This window comes from Alosa alosa, chromosome 1 (assembly GCF_017589495.1).
Source record: "Alosa alosa isolate M-15738 ecotype Scorff River chromosome 1, AALO_Geno_1.1, whole genome shotgun sequence".
NCBI classification, from domain to species: Eukaryota; Metazoa; Chordata; class Actinopteri; order Clupeiformes; family Clupeidae; genus Alosa; species Alosa alosa.
In genome coordinates this window covers 9,005,837-9,019,696 of record NC_063189.1, presented here as the reverse complement: position 1 = coordinate 9,019,696, position 13,860 = coordinate 9,005,837, and the positions used below count along the sequence as shown (strand labels likewise).

Genomic DNA, 13,860 nt, shown 5'->3' with positions numbered 1-13,860 from the left:
TGGAGATGCCTCTCGCTAACAATGAATCCCTCCAATGCCAGGCTTTTCAAAATGTCTTTGTATTTCATTCCCAGCCTAAAATAGCACTCTACCATACTATCCCTGTCCATTGTGTGACAGCGACTGTTCCTGTTTGATTGCGCTTGATTTGCTCATCCAGCTGTCCAGTGCACAGCCTATAGGCCTACCTATTGCGGGGGCCACAAATTACTATTTCATGGGAACGAATTAATATTTCGTGGCCACAAATTACCTATTTCGTGGGAACGAATTAATATTTCGTGGCCACAAATTAGTACTCTGTGGGAACGAATTGCTATTTCGTGGCCACAACTTATTATTTTGTGGGAACGAATTGCTATTTCGTGGCCACAACTTATTATTTTTTTCCCCCATGACATATCCGGGGCTCCGTAAGAAATAGCCTGATGAGATGGAAAAAGGGATAGCCGACATGTGCTAAACTTGAATGGAAAAAACTCGGCTAGACCTGCGCCTACGAGAAACCATGACACGCCCTCTGTGCTACTGCCTGCCGGGAAGATGGCCGACACCGGGGGTTCTAAGTGAAGTGCGGTGATCTGTCGTTCGCAGGAATCCGCTGAAGATCGGAGGTTATTAGGGCACATGCACTTCATGTCAACTTTTTTGTGGTGGAGGTCTTTTTGTATCCAGCTCTGTTAAATTGGTTTTACTCAGACACAACGTCAGGAACGTTTGTCACTCAAACACTGCGCGTTACTCTTCGCTTGGCATTTAGCAGTGGTTAACGCGAACTGTTATTAGTCGCTAGCTAACGTAACACTATATTTTAAAATGACGTGACATGATGGGTTTAAACATGTAATGTTGGCTACACTTTTGGCGTGCTCTAACACAAGCACACTCTTAACAGTTGCATACTGGTGTGTATTAGTATGCATACTGGTAGCTGATAAAGTTAAGTAACGTAAATGTTAATTTGTACTCTTGCAAGATCTTCCTCTGGATTGCACACACTTAACTCTGCTAACATTAGTTCTAGCTGGCAAAACTGTTAAAGCAGTAATCCAGTTAGCTAGCTACGTAGCTTAGCATGCTATTCAGAAGACTGTAAATTAACACTGGCTAGCGAGCTTGCTAAGTTAGGTCAATATTTCTTAGCATGCTAGCTTTGCTAGTTTGCAACCATTTCTCGGCCTACTATATGATAACGAGCTGTCGTTCATAATGACAAATGACAGGCCCAGTGATGATATTGTAGTCGTATGTGTTACATAAACATTGCATGATTGATTTGTGTGGTCTTTGAATGAGAAGTTGGACCCAAGTGGCCAAACGCCCTCTTCTTCAATTTACCTTCAACGCTAGCCAGTTAGCTGGCTGTGAAAATGCTGTAACTTATGTTGCATTAGCTAGCTAGCTCATCACATTTGGGAGACATTCATCATTCCTGGAGCCTGGACCTTTTTTTTTGTAAAGTTCCGATCAAAGATGTAAGTACCAACAACCTTACCTTAGGCAACTCGTTTACCATACATTTCCTATTTGAGATATTTCTGTGTTAATGCCTAACGCTGGTGCTTATAATGGTTAGATTCTAAAGTGTCTTATTTTGTGTCAACTATCACCAGTTAGTCTTGAGAGGTTCATAACTCTACGAGACTGAAACCGACTACACAGAAAAATATTGCCGACCTTTATCCTGGCTATGTATGTCCTGGCAAAACGTTGATTAAGTTTCACTTTAGCTTTATGACGTTTTTTGTCATCACAGGGGCTTTAACTTTCCCTCAGAATTGGTTGAACTTCCTGTATTGCGCATGAATCTTGTTGCTTTCTTTCTAGGTGGGATGTCTTGTGGCTCAGTTTTGGACCACACGATGTACCATGCTGTGTCTGGCCCCTCGACTTGGCCGCCTAACGCTTGGCAAATTCCCCTTGCCCCTCCAGGACCTTAGTCAGTCTACTGCTCTCTTGCGCAGCATGTACACTACACGCTTGTACAGTGGTAGTGGCGGCAAGCCAGGGCGGCGGGTGGGCCTTGTTGGGGCAGGGCCACCCATGTTGGAGAACCACCACCACCCACTTCCCCATCACCCACAGGTTCAACCCCCTCAGAGCTACCCGTCTGTCTACCAGGGCCGCCTGGACGGACACCGGACCCACTACCAGACCTTCCACCAGCACTACCACTCTCACCCGCAGCCCCCACACCTGGGCTCGCAGCACTACCAGCAGAACGCCCATCTCCACCACGCCAAAAAGAAGACTTGGAACTTCATCCACGAGAAGATGAGCTACGACACCTTCTTCACCATGAAGCGGCTCATAGACCGCTCGCGTGGTGTGGATGAGGTGCTCCGCTGGGTCACCCAGAACCCTGGCAAAATCTCGCACAACCACTACCCCATCGCTCTGCAGAAGATAGGCCAGCTGCTGCTGCTGCAGCAGGCCGGCGCGGCAGGCACTGGACCCGTGGAGGGCCCCCTGGTGACTTCTCCAGGGGGGTCAGGTGGAGAAAACCCCTGCCGGCAGATTCTGGACAACCCTGATTTTCAGACACTCTGCAATGCTATTGTCAACGACTGCTCCAAGTTTGACAACTTCAGCATTGTTAACTGCCTTTATGCTGTCGCTGCACTAGGTGAGTGAGCACTTTATCGAGCAGGATACCAGTGGTTCTGTGGCTGTTCTTGGTGAACGGATTTGGGCAAGGGTTGTTGAGCTAATGCAATCATTTACTGTAGCCTAACCTGTTGTAAGAATAATTTCCTGTCTCAGGAAAGTGTCAGCTGAGTCTTAACAATACTTTGCCAAACAAAAACAAAAACCACACATGCAATCTTCCCCCTTCAAATGGTCTTTCTCCAGGGCTTCCCAGCGACTCTCAGATTGTTCAGGTCCTGGAGGGCGAGTCACAGAGCCGCCTTTCCCAGTTCAACCAGAAGGACATCTCCATGGTGTTCAGCAGCAGCATGAAGCTGCACCCTTCCAGCCAGCACCTGCTGATTGAGGCCTGCCTGGCGGGTCTGGAGAAGAATGTGGAGCGCGAGCGCCACCCGCAGACGCTCTTCCTGCTGCTCTCCTACTACCGCACCAAGTGGCGCGCTCTGCAGGCGGCGGCCGCCTCGGCCGAGACGCCCTCGCCGGAGCAGCTGCTGCTCAACCGCAAGATCCTGCGGCTGGTCAAGCACACGCTGACCAGCGTGAGCAGCGTGCGCGACCATGAGATGGCCCTGCTGGACGAGATGCTGTCGGCGTGCGCGCGTGAGGCCAGCAACAAGAGCCTGGAGCTCATCTTCAGCTCCCACCTCTTTTACCAGAACAGGCAGGAGAAATTCATCATCAGCCTGTCTGGTGAGTGCCAGCAGGTTCCTTGTTTGTGTCAATTCCTGGTTTGTTTTTTTCCTCAAATTTGTCTTTCACTTTATGTGTGTTTCTGACGATTAATTCTACATAGCTGTTTTGAAGTATAAACTGAGGGAATTCCATCCTTTCATTCTCCAACAGAGGAACTTCCCAAAAAAGCAGACAGCATAACCCCTTACACCATGGCACTCATTTCCAAATATGTTGCCCGTCACCGACTTAGAGAGACCCGCCTTCTTGACACAATAGCCGACTTCCTTGTGAAGAAGGGCGAGTACCTGGACAGCAAGGTCAGTGATGTTTTCATTTTTACCCCAGATTGGGATGTTGTGTAAGGAGGAAACTTTTCAATATAAAAAGATTGTATCTCATAGTGTGGTCTTCTTGTGCAACCAGTGCATTTCCTGCACTTCAGGTCACTTCAAACAAAATTGTATTCTAAGTGTGAAAGTAACTGTAGTGTAATAATTTGCATGTAGAGCAAATCATGAACACTAACAACTAGAGTTAAGGAATCGGATTGCATCAAATCCCTCAACAAATCAGTTTCCACCACAGCGCTGATATAATGGTCACTGTCTCTGTTTAGGTCCATAACGTGTAACCCATGTCTTCTCATTCAGGTCATCCAGAAACTAGTGTTCCCATTTAGCCGTATGAGCTACCGGCCTGCCAATGAGGGCCAGTTCTTCTCTAAGCTCGAGGCCGTGTTGGAGCTGAAGGCACTGAGCTCTCCACTGGCCACTGTCAACATCCTCATGTCGCTCTTCCAGCTGGGCCATTTCCCAGGCCTGGTGCTGCAGCGCGTCTTCTCCCCGTCCTTCATCAGCAACGTCACCAGTAAGATCGCTTTATTTATTTCACTACTACTGACCTGTTGACTTTGCAGCTCACTTAAGATTTAATTTGAATTTAACCAGCGGAATGCCCCACAGTGACCCCTGTTGGCTGCTAAAGGTCATTACATTGCACATTGAGCTTTGTGATGACGATTTTTTAGTTCTGTATTTTTGGTTTTGAGCATTACAACATTCATGTCGATAGGATCATTAAAATGGTTAGTAAGCTAGGCTGTTGAGTTCATGCAATTTGAAAAATTAAGCTTGAACCTGAACATGTTTTGTCCATCTTAATGCAGACAGCCCTTATGCACTCATTGTGCGGCGTTACTTGTCATTACTGGATGCTGCTGTCGAGCTGGAATACAGGGAGTACAGTGGCCCACGCCTACAGGACACGCACAAAGTACTCATGTTTGACCACGCTTTAACTGCAGATGAAGTCAACCGCAAGTACAGGTCAGTGAAGCTACCCTGCATTCATAAACTGTTTAGTACAGTTGTGGAGCACATGCTAAAGATTTTAGTGTAATAGTGATTATAATATGGGTGCACTTTGGACAAGTTTTATTTATTAAGTGTTATCCAATCTGCGTGGGTAGTTAAAATAAATCTCTAGAACCACCTATGGCATGACTACCTCTGTATAGCAAAAGTAGTGCCAGCTGGTATTATGAAATGCTGAGAGATAATAACTGTGTATTGTAAGATGACTTGTAAGGGATTAAGTTGCTTGTGAGGCAACAGTGATTTGACTTTATTCCTTACAGCTACAAGGGTCTGGTGGCTGAGGCGCTGAGGCAGCTGGTTGGTGAACATGGCTACAAGCAGGATGAGGTGTTGGCCCCTGGGTATTACACAGGTAGCTAGACAACTAGCTCATTACTACATAAAGAGGGCATGTAATTGCTCTCAATATTTGCCTTATGGGATAACGGTGTCATAGTGCAGCATTCAGTATGACTGATGACCGGCTCTTTAATATCATTTTTGTACTTACGTAATTGTCTCCTCTGTCCAGATTTTCTGTTATTGATAGACGGCTCAGGCCGTGTTCTCCCAATAAGGACGTCTGGAAACATGTCTCTGGGCATGGCCTCCAAATCCCCCGAGGGCTCTGGGCCAGTGTCCGCACTGACCTCCGACTTCCAGAAGTTCTCGCCATTCGCCGCAGCGCTGGAGGATGGTAGCGACAAGCAACCGCCAGGCGACGAGTCGGGCTACCTGCCCCCGCACATGCGCGCGCCTCCTCCGGCCTCGAGCCAGCGGGGCGGTCCTAACGGAGGGGTCCCGCTCGACTATAGCGCCTACTACACCAGCACAGACTACTACTCCAGCCTGGCCAAGGAGCACTCGCTGGAGAGCCAGGACAGCTCCACGCTCAGCAGCCCCTCGGACTGCCTCGCCCAGGCCGGGCCGGCCAGCTCCGGGGTAGCGGGAGGCGGTTCTGGCACCGGCCCGGACTCCCTCTTCCAGTTCTCCATCGGGAAGATCCTGGACGACGAAACCGGCGCACCCATCCCCACAGGGGCTGCCTCCGGGCCCAGCTGCGAGCTGCCGGCCTTCTACGAGGGCGTGGTGTACCCAGAGGGGGACGAAGGGGAGATGGGGCCCGCCTCTCCTCCCCAGCACCACCCTGCCGACCGCCCCGACGCACAGAGGAGCCCCGCAGACCTGCAGGTCAAGAGGTGAGTTGGGCTACTGTTCCGCTGAAGCACATTTGACCACCTCACAAAACCACACATGATCAGTGATGCTGAAAAGCAGACTGGTCAAGCCTTTGACAGACTCTTATAAATGTCGAATGACTTTAACAGGATAGCACGTAGCAATTCATGGCACTCTTACGATGCCAATCAGTGGTATGTGTATACTTATAATGATAAATAAATAAATAATTGCATTTGCCTGCTACTCTTCCTTGGTCACTAGGGTCATAATGTCGGTTAATGACAAGTGGCATTACTGTCACAACTCGGACGTGCTGGTGGGCTCTAGGGCCATGAGAGACCGCCACCTGCAGCTCCTGGGCTACATCATTCTGCAGGTAGGCATGAGCAGCACACTGCTATTACACATGCTTTTGTAAGAAAGAAGCACAAATGCAGTTCTGAATAGCAAAAATGGATGAGCCTTTTTTGCACACAGGAAGCCTGTGTGGTGTCTGACCTGCTTTTGTTCACCTGCACCTCAGCTTTTTGCCTCTCCTTTGCAGTTGCCGTATTTGGAGTTGGAGAAGTTGAATGGCATTGAAGAGGTGAAGCAGTATCTTCACAAAAAGCTGCTGGAAGTCCCCTTATGACAGTGGAAATCCAGATGCCTGTGTTTGTGTGTGTGTGTGTGTGTGTGTGTGTGTGTGCATGCGTACGTACGTTGTGGTTTGGGAAGAGTTTCTCTTGGGTTAAATTAATGTAATATTTAGAATGAAAGTGGGATTGCGTATGTACAGGTTGTGTTTGAGAGTGGGAGATACAGGCCTGAACATGGCCAATAAAGGATTTGGTGCCACGACACTAACTAGCCGTTACATTAAGTAGAGGGAGGGCCAGGGTCTCGGTGCAGAGAATTGGGTGTGAAGAAAGCCTTGAAACAATGTATTTCTATGTACTCCTATTTTTACAGTTTGTCTATCACAGTGCAGAGGTTATGATGCCAAGTTGGCATAAGAGTAAACTAGAGGCAACTTTCTAAGAAGCAAAGCAATCGTTGACTCAGACATTTGTTTTAGATTTGTGTCGGACAAGGTACTGTTATACCATGCCTTTGCTATGGGGAAGGAATGGGTGTGGGCATGGAATTGTAGTCCTCTTTTTCTTGTGGTGCATTTCTTTTTTAACTTTTCCCTTCTGGACAGAAGGGAGATAAGCATAGACAAGATGGGGTTTGCTGCTTTCTGTTTGGCTAAAGGGATGTCTGCTGTGCAACCCCCAACATGGTCTCAGTTGCAATTCCTTACAGGTGTCTGCCACCAAGACTGGCTTTATAACCAAACATTATTTAGTGAGGGGGGTCAAATGGGATATTTCTACAAAGACAAATGATGAGACTTTTGAAACACTGTCTTACAGATAATTTTGGAGAGTTTGGGAATGTGTTGTAATGATATTATTGCAATGTGCCACTCGAGTGTTAAAAATGGTTAATATTTATATTTTTTCCTCTAAAATGCTTTATGAACTCTGATGTCCTTTAAAGCAAGACAGAGCAAAACACTCAATGGGTTGTGGGAGTGATCGGTCATCCTGCCATCTTTGTTTGCAGTAGTGGCTTCATTTTTCAGCATATTCTATTTTTAATGAAGGATACAAACCTCCATACCATAATCAGAAACACGTAAAGTACAGTACATACATACATGGTACATACAACTTAGAAATCCAACTCGGTAGCTTATTGTTAAATTAAAAGTCCAGCGTAAGTTTTGTGTTTTCTGATTAGTTGGAAAACAGCGGGTGTTACCTTGCACAGTGGAATGCCTTGGACAGAACCTCATACTTAGTGCATAGTGCATGATTGTGTTATCCACGAGGAGGGTATTACAGGTGTACATGCAATATATGCACTTGCATTTATCCTTTCAGTGGCTGCCCATCTGGACTTAATGTTTTTATCATCATTAATCATACAATTAAGAGTTCAGCTTGCCTTTTTGTGTACTTTAAAGATAAATATTATCTTATGCGAGTCGGTTTTAAGACTTTAGTAGAGAAGGAAACATCTTCCTGCCATTGCTGTTGTTTGCTTTGCTTTGTTAAGAGGACCATTCTATTCAGATGTTCTCTGGGGGAAGAGATTATTTATTGAGGATGGTGTTCTTCTGAATGTATGGAGTTTGTGTGTATGGAGTGGATGTATGCGTTGGAATCAAGGGGAAAGGGTGGGAAAGTTTGTTTATACACATATAAAATGCCTATGTAAAATACATTATTAAATAATGTTTTAAAAGTCATTTGTAAGTCATTTTCGAATTCTCATTTGTTAGATGTCAAGTTCAGTTGTCCGCAGAGAAACACTGAGTGTAATGACTGCTAGATAACAACTGCATTAAGGACCACATCTCCCAGACACACTAATCTTTGAGTCACTTCCGGTCTGACAACAGTCAGGAAGTGATGCTAAAAGTAGAGCGGAGTGAGAATTGTATTATTTACTATGATGCGGTTTGAAATGTCAACAGTAAGTTCCGTCATTTTTCATACTAAAGATGAATTTTGCAAGTAATTGAATACTTCCTCTGTGTACGCCAACCGATGACTTGACCTAAAATAGTTTAACCGCACACACCGACATCAGGCTGCAAGAGAGCTCTTTTATTTATTACGAGCTAGAGCTAGTCAGCTAGGCAATGTTAGCTATTCCGGTGCTTAGCAAAGTACGTTAAAGCACTGTTCTGCCTTAATTTCTAACCATGTAATTTGTCGTAGCGTATCTATCGACTTGAGTCTTCTAGTGTGGTGTGACTGCCGGAATGCAAAGGACGTGTAACGCTCGAAACGTGCTAACCAGAATTGCATCTCTGATAATTGTGTTTGTGTGCTAATGTGTTCGTGGCAGAGCTTGTTCAAAATTCAATTAGTTCGTTAATACATTCAACAGTGCCAAACTTCCTAACTACAAAAAAAATGTTGCTGTGTAAATTCGTTGTTTTCTCTGGGTCCTGGGTTTTCTCGAAACTGAAGGTCAAGCATTTAGGTACAAATGGCCAGCTTAAGTGTCAGTACACCTGCCATGACGACATTTTGCATGATGTGTTTTTCGCCAATCAGACTGATGGAAGCTGGTGTGCTTTTCCGTGAAACTGAAAGTTGTTTAACATATTTGTTGCGTTTAAGGTTAGTTTTACTGTGCCTATAAACATTGTGTGAGAACACCCCTATAGAGTATGCTATTGAAGTGTTTGTGTATTTTCTGTTATGAGTTGGTCTGTCCAAAGGTTGAATGTTTGCATCACAGAAGATTAACCAGACGATTTATGCTGACCTAGATGTTGAGCTGAGAAAATTAGGGTGAAAGGCTGGTTCAGTTAATGAGAGAGTTCACTTACTCTACAGACTACCAAAGATCCCTGATTACTAACAGCTATGCTTACCCTCTCTGAGACCACTCTTTAAGCAGGTTCCTCTTGCTATGCTCACCCTCTCTGAGACCACTCTTTAAGCAGGTTCCTCTTGCTATGCTTACCCTCTCTGAGACCACTCTTTAAGCAGGTTCCTCTTGCTATGCTTACCCTCTCTGAGACCACTCTTTAAGCAGGTTCCTCTTGCTATGCTTACCCTCTCTGAGACCACTCTTTAAGCAGGTTCCTCTTGCTATGCTTACCCTCTCTGAGACCACTCTTTAAGCAGGTTCCTCTTGCTATGCTTACCCTCTCTGAGACCACTCTTTAAGCAGGTCCCTCTTGCTTGTACCTATTCAGTTTTGCATCTGAGTATGACATCAGATAATTTAGGACTATTCTTGCAAATAGTCATTCAGACAAAAGCACATTCAGCAAATATATGTGAAGACAAAAGCTTATTTTTAGACTATATTCTGCTCTGCTCTACAGGTGCCTAGCCTAGCGTTGCCTTAGTCAGGGGACGCAGCCAAGCATGGCTCTGATTGAGGGTGTGGGGGACGAGGTCACCCTGCTCTTTGGGGTGGTGCTCCTGGTGCTAGTACTGGTCCTAGCCTGGGCGTCCACACACACAGCGGATCCCCCTGAGCACCTGCTCCCTCCTGGCCCAGGGAACACCTCCCCCAGAGAGGCTGAGAGCCAGGAACCCCTCCCTCCCAGCGACATCACCCCTGCACCCAGCAGCCTGCAGGAGGAGGGGAAGCCAGAGTCAGGGTTACAGGCTGGAGACGAGGGGCCCACCTCCAGCAACACTGGAGACCAGGAAGGAGGAGAGCCCAGTCTACTGCAGGAGGCTGGCTTCGGGAGAGACGGGCTGAGGCACAGAGATGCTGCGGCCTCCACCCCTTCCTCCACGGCAACGACAGCAAGTGCCTCTGCCCCCGACCAGCCATCTCCAGCCAACAACACCCCCAACAATCACACCCAAAGAAACATGGTCCTGAGGCTCAAGTTCCTCAATGACACAGAGAGGACGGCCCAAGTAAACCCTGATGACACCATTGGCTACATTAAAAGGTAGGGGTGTAACAAGGCACTGTTGTACCGCGAATAAACAAAATTATAGAGTCACAACTGTCTATTACAAAATATGTATTTTCTAGGCATAAAATACACAAGTTCTTGTAGGCCCTTTCACAGTGTAGGGACTTTTTGCAGTTCCTAGAACATAGAGTTCCTAAAACCCCGTTTTTTGCGCATTTGGACAGCATTGAACTAGGGATTTATGACTGGGATTGTTAAGATTATGAATTATGGCGGGGTCTTGTTCATAGGCATGAACTTTATAATCACTTATGCTTCTGTATGAATGCTTAACAGCTGGGTTTTGCCATGTTTGCTTTCTTATCCACAGGCAGCAAGGTTATGCACACATCTATTTGTGTACATCTCAGTTCAGTTGTACATTTTGTCCTATTTTCTTTATCTTTCATGTTTGGGCTCATAGTGCCTTAGGTTATATGAGAGTACTGAAAGTTTGCCCAACATTTGTTTATATTTTATTATGATGAAGCTTTGCAGGTATGTTGCCTGTATCGGTATTTGTACCACTTGGAGAGCTGAATGTACCTACATACTGTAGAAAGTAAAAGGAAAAAAGTACCACAAAGTATGGCAACAATGATATGAGATGTGACTGTCTTCCATACCTGCAGATGTGTTCTACTGTAACCTTCTGATGTCAGATCCTAACACGTGTTGGTTACCCACAGGACATACTTCGCTGGGCAGGAGCACCAGGTGCGTCTCATCTACCAAGGCCAGTTGCTGCAGGACGATACCCAGACACTATCTTCTCTTAACCTGGCCGACAACTGCGTTCTTCACTGCCACATCTCCCAGCATGCAACGCGAGCGATGCCGGCTGGGGCACGGGCGGCCGACCAGGTGCACGTGGCGCTGAACCTGGGCAGCCTGATGCTGCCGCTGTTCGTGCTGATGCTGTCTGTGCTCTGGTACTTCCAGATCCAGTACCGCCAGTTCTTCACGGCCCCCGCCACTGCCTCTCTTGTGGGCATCACCATCTTCTTCAGCTTTGTGGCATTTGGGATGTACCGCCGCTGAGGGGTGCCCCGTTTGTTAGTGATCCCCCGTGATGCACGCCACTTAAATAGATATATTCACATAAACGCACATATACAGTAACACACACACACACACACACACAAACACACAGACACACACGTGTACCCACACACCCACCACCGCCTACACATGGACTTTTGAGATGGATCTCTGAACTCTTGAAGTTGTTCTCGGACGAGATGGCAGATATTTAATAAGTATCTGATCCGTTTTCTTTTTTTTTTTTTTTTTTTTTTGTTGATTTCTTTTTTTGGTCTGTGTGTTTGTATGTCGTTTTTCATTATGTGTTTGGCTCAGCACATTTTATGTTTCTGTTACCCAGTTCTTTGCCATTGTTGTCAGACATAGAACACACTTTTACCTGTCATGAACTAACAGTAATTTCTTAGACTTCTTTTTTTTTTATGTAAAGAGACGCTCATTGTGCCTATCCTTATTGCTCTCGTCACACACGCAAGCACTCCGTGAGGAGCTGGAGCTTGCCCCTGTTCTTGGTGGAAGTGGGGAAGATGACTGGTCTTGTGACTGTCCAAGCTGCTGGCATGCCCATCTGCCTGTCTGTCTCACACAGGGTGGTAGAGCAGTGCAGGCAGCACTGCTGTTATATGTAGGGACAGTAAGAATAATTTGTGTAAAATATGGCTTTTGAAACAGACAAAATCTATTAAATCATTCTTTTATTTACCAGTGTTGTTTATTTACCCTCTACGTCACTGAATACATTGTCATTTTATTTGAAGTCTGGAAAAAAAGCCAAAGTTAACAAATAAAATTACATCGATTTGGCTTTTGGCTTTTTTTCTAGACTTCGAGACCTCCAATGAAAAAGGTTAAGGATTATAACCATGTATATCCCAGTGTAGTCAGATTATCAATCTTTAATACTCAAGAGGGGTTTGGGGTTCTGGAACTCAACCTCTTTTATTTATATGGAGGTCATTTCGGTGTTTGTTTGAAATGCTCCACGTCTACACGCTCTTCAGTAGCCAGTAAAGCGTGTCGACTTTCCCTTTAAACTGACTAAAGTACTGAGACGGGGTTTGCGCGTGCGCCGACGCAACCGTCGCACTAGTCGAAACTGGTAGGTCTTCTTGCAGGCACAGGGCCTTTGTGGCCAGCATCCATCCCGGCTCAATTCCCAGGGGAGGGGGAGTCAGGGAGTCTGTCTGAGAAGCGGCGAAGAAGTTCTGCGTACTGGACATAAAAGTGTTGCCACAGCAGCTTCTTACAATCATCTCACGGCAAACTCAGCAATGGAAAGAAAGGTAGAGTATAACGCCACCGCATCAATTACAGCGTCATCAACCGTTTCCTTCTGGTTTCCTCCAGAAGGGTTGAGGGAATGCCTGTGGCCAGACAGCGCACACCTGGTTAAATCGAGTCAGACCAGTATCTCGGGAGGAAGATTTAAAGATGGTTATTTCCGTTACAGTTGTGACACCTTTAGTGACGTATTTCACATAAAGACATAGAATGTATCATAAATTAAACTGGCTTAGATGTTTTATTCCTTTGTAGACAAGTCTATATTCATTAAGCATCTAGTTGACAGAAAACAAGTCATGACTATTAACGGGCATGGGCTGTAGGCTACTCTTTTCGTGCAGGGGAGACATCATGAGATTCAGCTACCTGGATGAATAAATCCGTCTAATTAGGGTCATGTCGGCTAGCCATAATAAGCAGTGTGCTACTGTTGCGTATTTGTCTAGAGACTGTTTGTTCTCTCTACCTTTCTCCATTAGGGGGATTATCTTTATTACGAGTGTTTTACACGTGCCGTTTGGTTGTTGTCAATGCAGGCTCTTCCACGAGGTGGAGATATTGAGCCTAATTACATTTCGTGCCAAGCCTATATATGACCATGTAACATCACATGCATGTTAGATAAAATACTATAGATTTAATGTATAGTTATAGTATATGTATTTGTATTGTCATGAGCACATCTAAACAAAGGTAACGGTATCAGATAGTGTCACACTTCTCCACAATCAAAGGATAAAGAACATTTGGACTCTTAAGGAGGCCTCACAGCCCTGACTCCCCCACCTTTTCTACTATTTCAATGGAACATTGCCATTCAGTAGTATTTGCCTTTTTGTCTGAGAGACGTTGGGGTTCTTAAGGGGGTCTTCAACATTCCAAATGGCTCCCCGGCTCCAATGATGAAGCATTTTGTGTAATGTGAATCTTGCTCCATGACCCCCTCCTTGTTGTAGTCAGGACTTTTGGGAAATTTGGGGAAGTCTTCCAAAGAAATTGCATGGTATCGTCCCTCTTTTTCATTTCAGTTCTCTTCTATCTTATTCAGTTCTTGTTCATGCTGCATGATTGATGTTCATGATTGATGTTCATGCTGCATGATTACAAATCCCCAGACATAATGTAATTGTCCCATTTTTGGGAGGCTGACAACTTTCCCGTATCGGACACTTGGTAACCATTCAGATCAGACTTCCTGTGTCA

General features: G+C 45.7%; 2 protein-coding genes across 2 annotated transcripts; both read left to right on the top strand.

Moving 5' to 3' along the window:
• The first annotated feature begins 460 nt into the window (after nucleotides 1-460).
• Nucleotides 461-8,139, top strand: fastk (Fas-activated serine/threonine kinase). Its single transcript, XM_048256432.1, has 10 exons — nucleotides 461-1,475; nucleotides 1,828-2,626; nucleotides 2,854-3,339; nucleotides 3,493-3,641; nucleotides 3,975-4,191; nucleotides 4,490-4,649; nucleotides 4,961-5,052; nucleotides 5,212-5,878; nucleotides 6,123-6,237; nucleotides 6,406-8,139. Exons 2-10 carry the CDS (start codon nucleotides 1,870-1,872, stop codon nucleotides 6,490-6,492), a joined length of 2,730 nt encoding a protein of 909 aa, XP_048112389.1. The 5' UTR covers nucleotides 461-1,475; nucleotides 1,828-1,869; the 3' UTR covers nucleotides 6,493-8,139.
• Nucleotides 8,140-8,268: 129 nt separating this feature from the next.
• On the top strand, nucleotides 8,269-12,075 carry tmub1 (transmembrane and ubiquitin-like domain containing 1). The gene is made up of 3 exons (XM_048241000.1): nucleotides 8,269-8,366; nucleotides 9,739-10,323; nucleotides 11,019-12,075. Exons 2-3 carry the CDS (start codon nucleotides 9,782-9,784, stop codon nucleotides 11,368-11,370), a joined length of 894 nt encoding a protein of 297 aa, XP_048096957.1. The 5' UTR covers nucleotides 8,269-8,366; nucleotides 9,739-9,781; the 3' UTR covers nucleotides 11,371-12,075.
• Nucleotides 12,076-13,860: the final 1,785 nt, after the last annotated feature.

Excerpts from the sequence above, each read along its gene's own strand:
- fastk (XM_048256432.1), top strand. The coding sequence starts at position 1,870 with ATGCTGTGTCTGGCCCCTCGACTTGGCCGCCTAACGCTTGGCAAATTC. Across the intron at positions 3,642-3,974 it reads GCGAGTACCTGGACAGCAAG|GTCATCCAGAAACTAGTGTT; the intron begins GTCAGTGATGTT and ends CTTCTCATTCAG. Across the intron at positions 5,879-6,122 it reads GCAGACCTGCAGGTCAAGAG|GGTCATAATGTCGGTTAATG; the intron begins GTGAGTTGGGCT and ends CTTGGTCACTAG.
- tmub1 (XM_048241000.1), top strand. The coding sequence starts at position 9,782 with ATGGCTCTGATTGAGGGTGTGGGGGACGAGGTCACCCTGCTCTTTGGG. Across the intron at positions 10,324-11,018 it reads ACCATTGGCTACATTAAAAG|GACATACTTCGCTGGGCAGG; the intron begins GTAGGGGTGTAA and ends GGTTACCCACAG.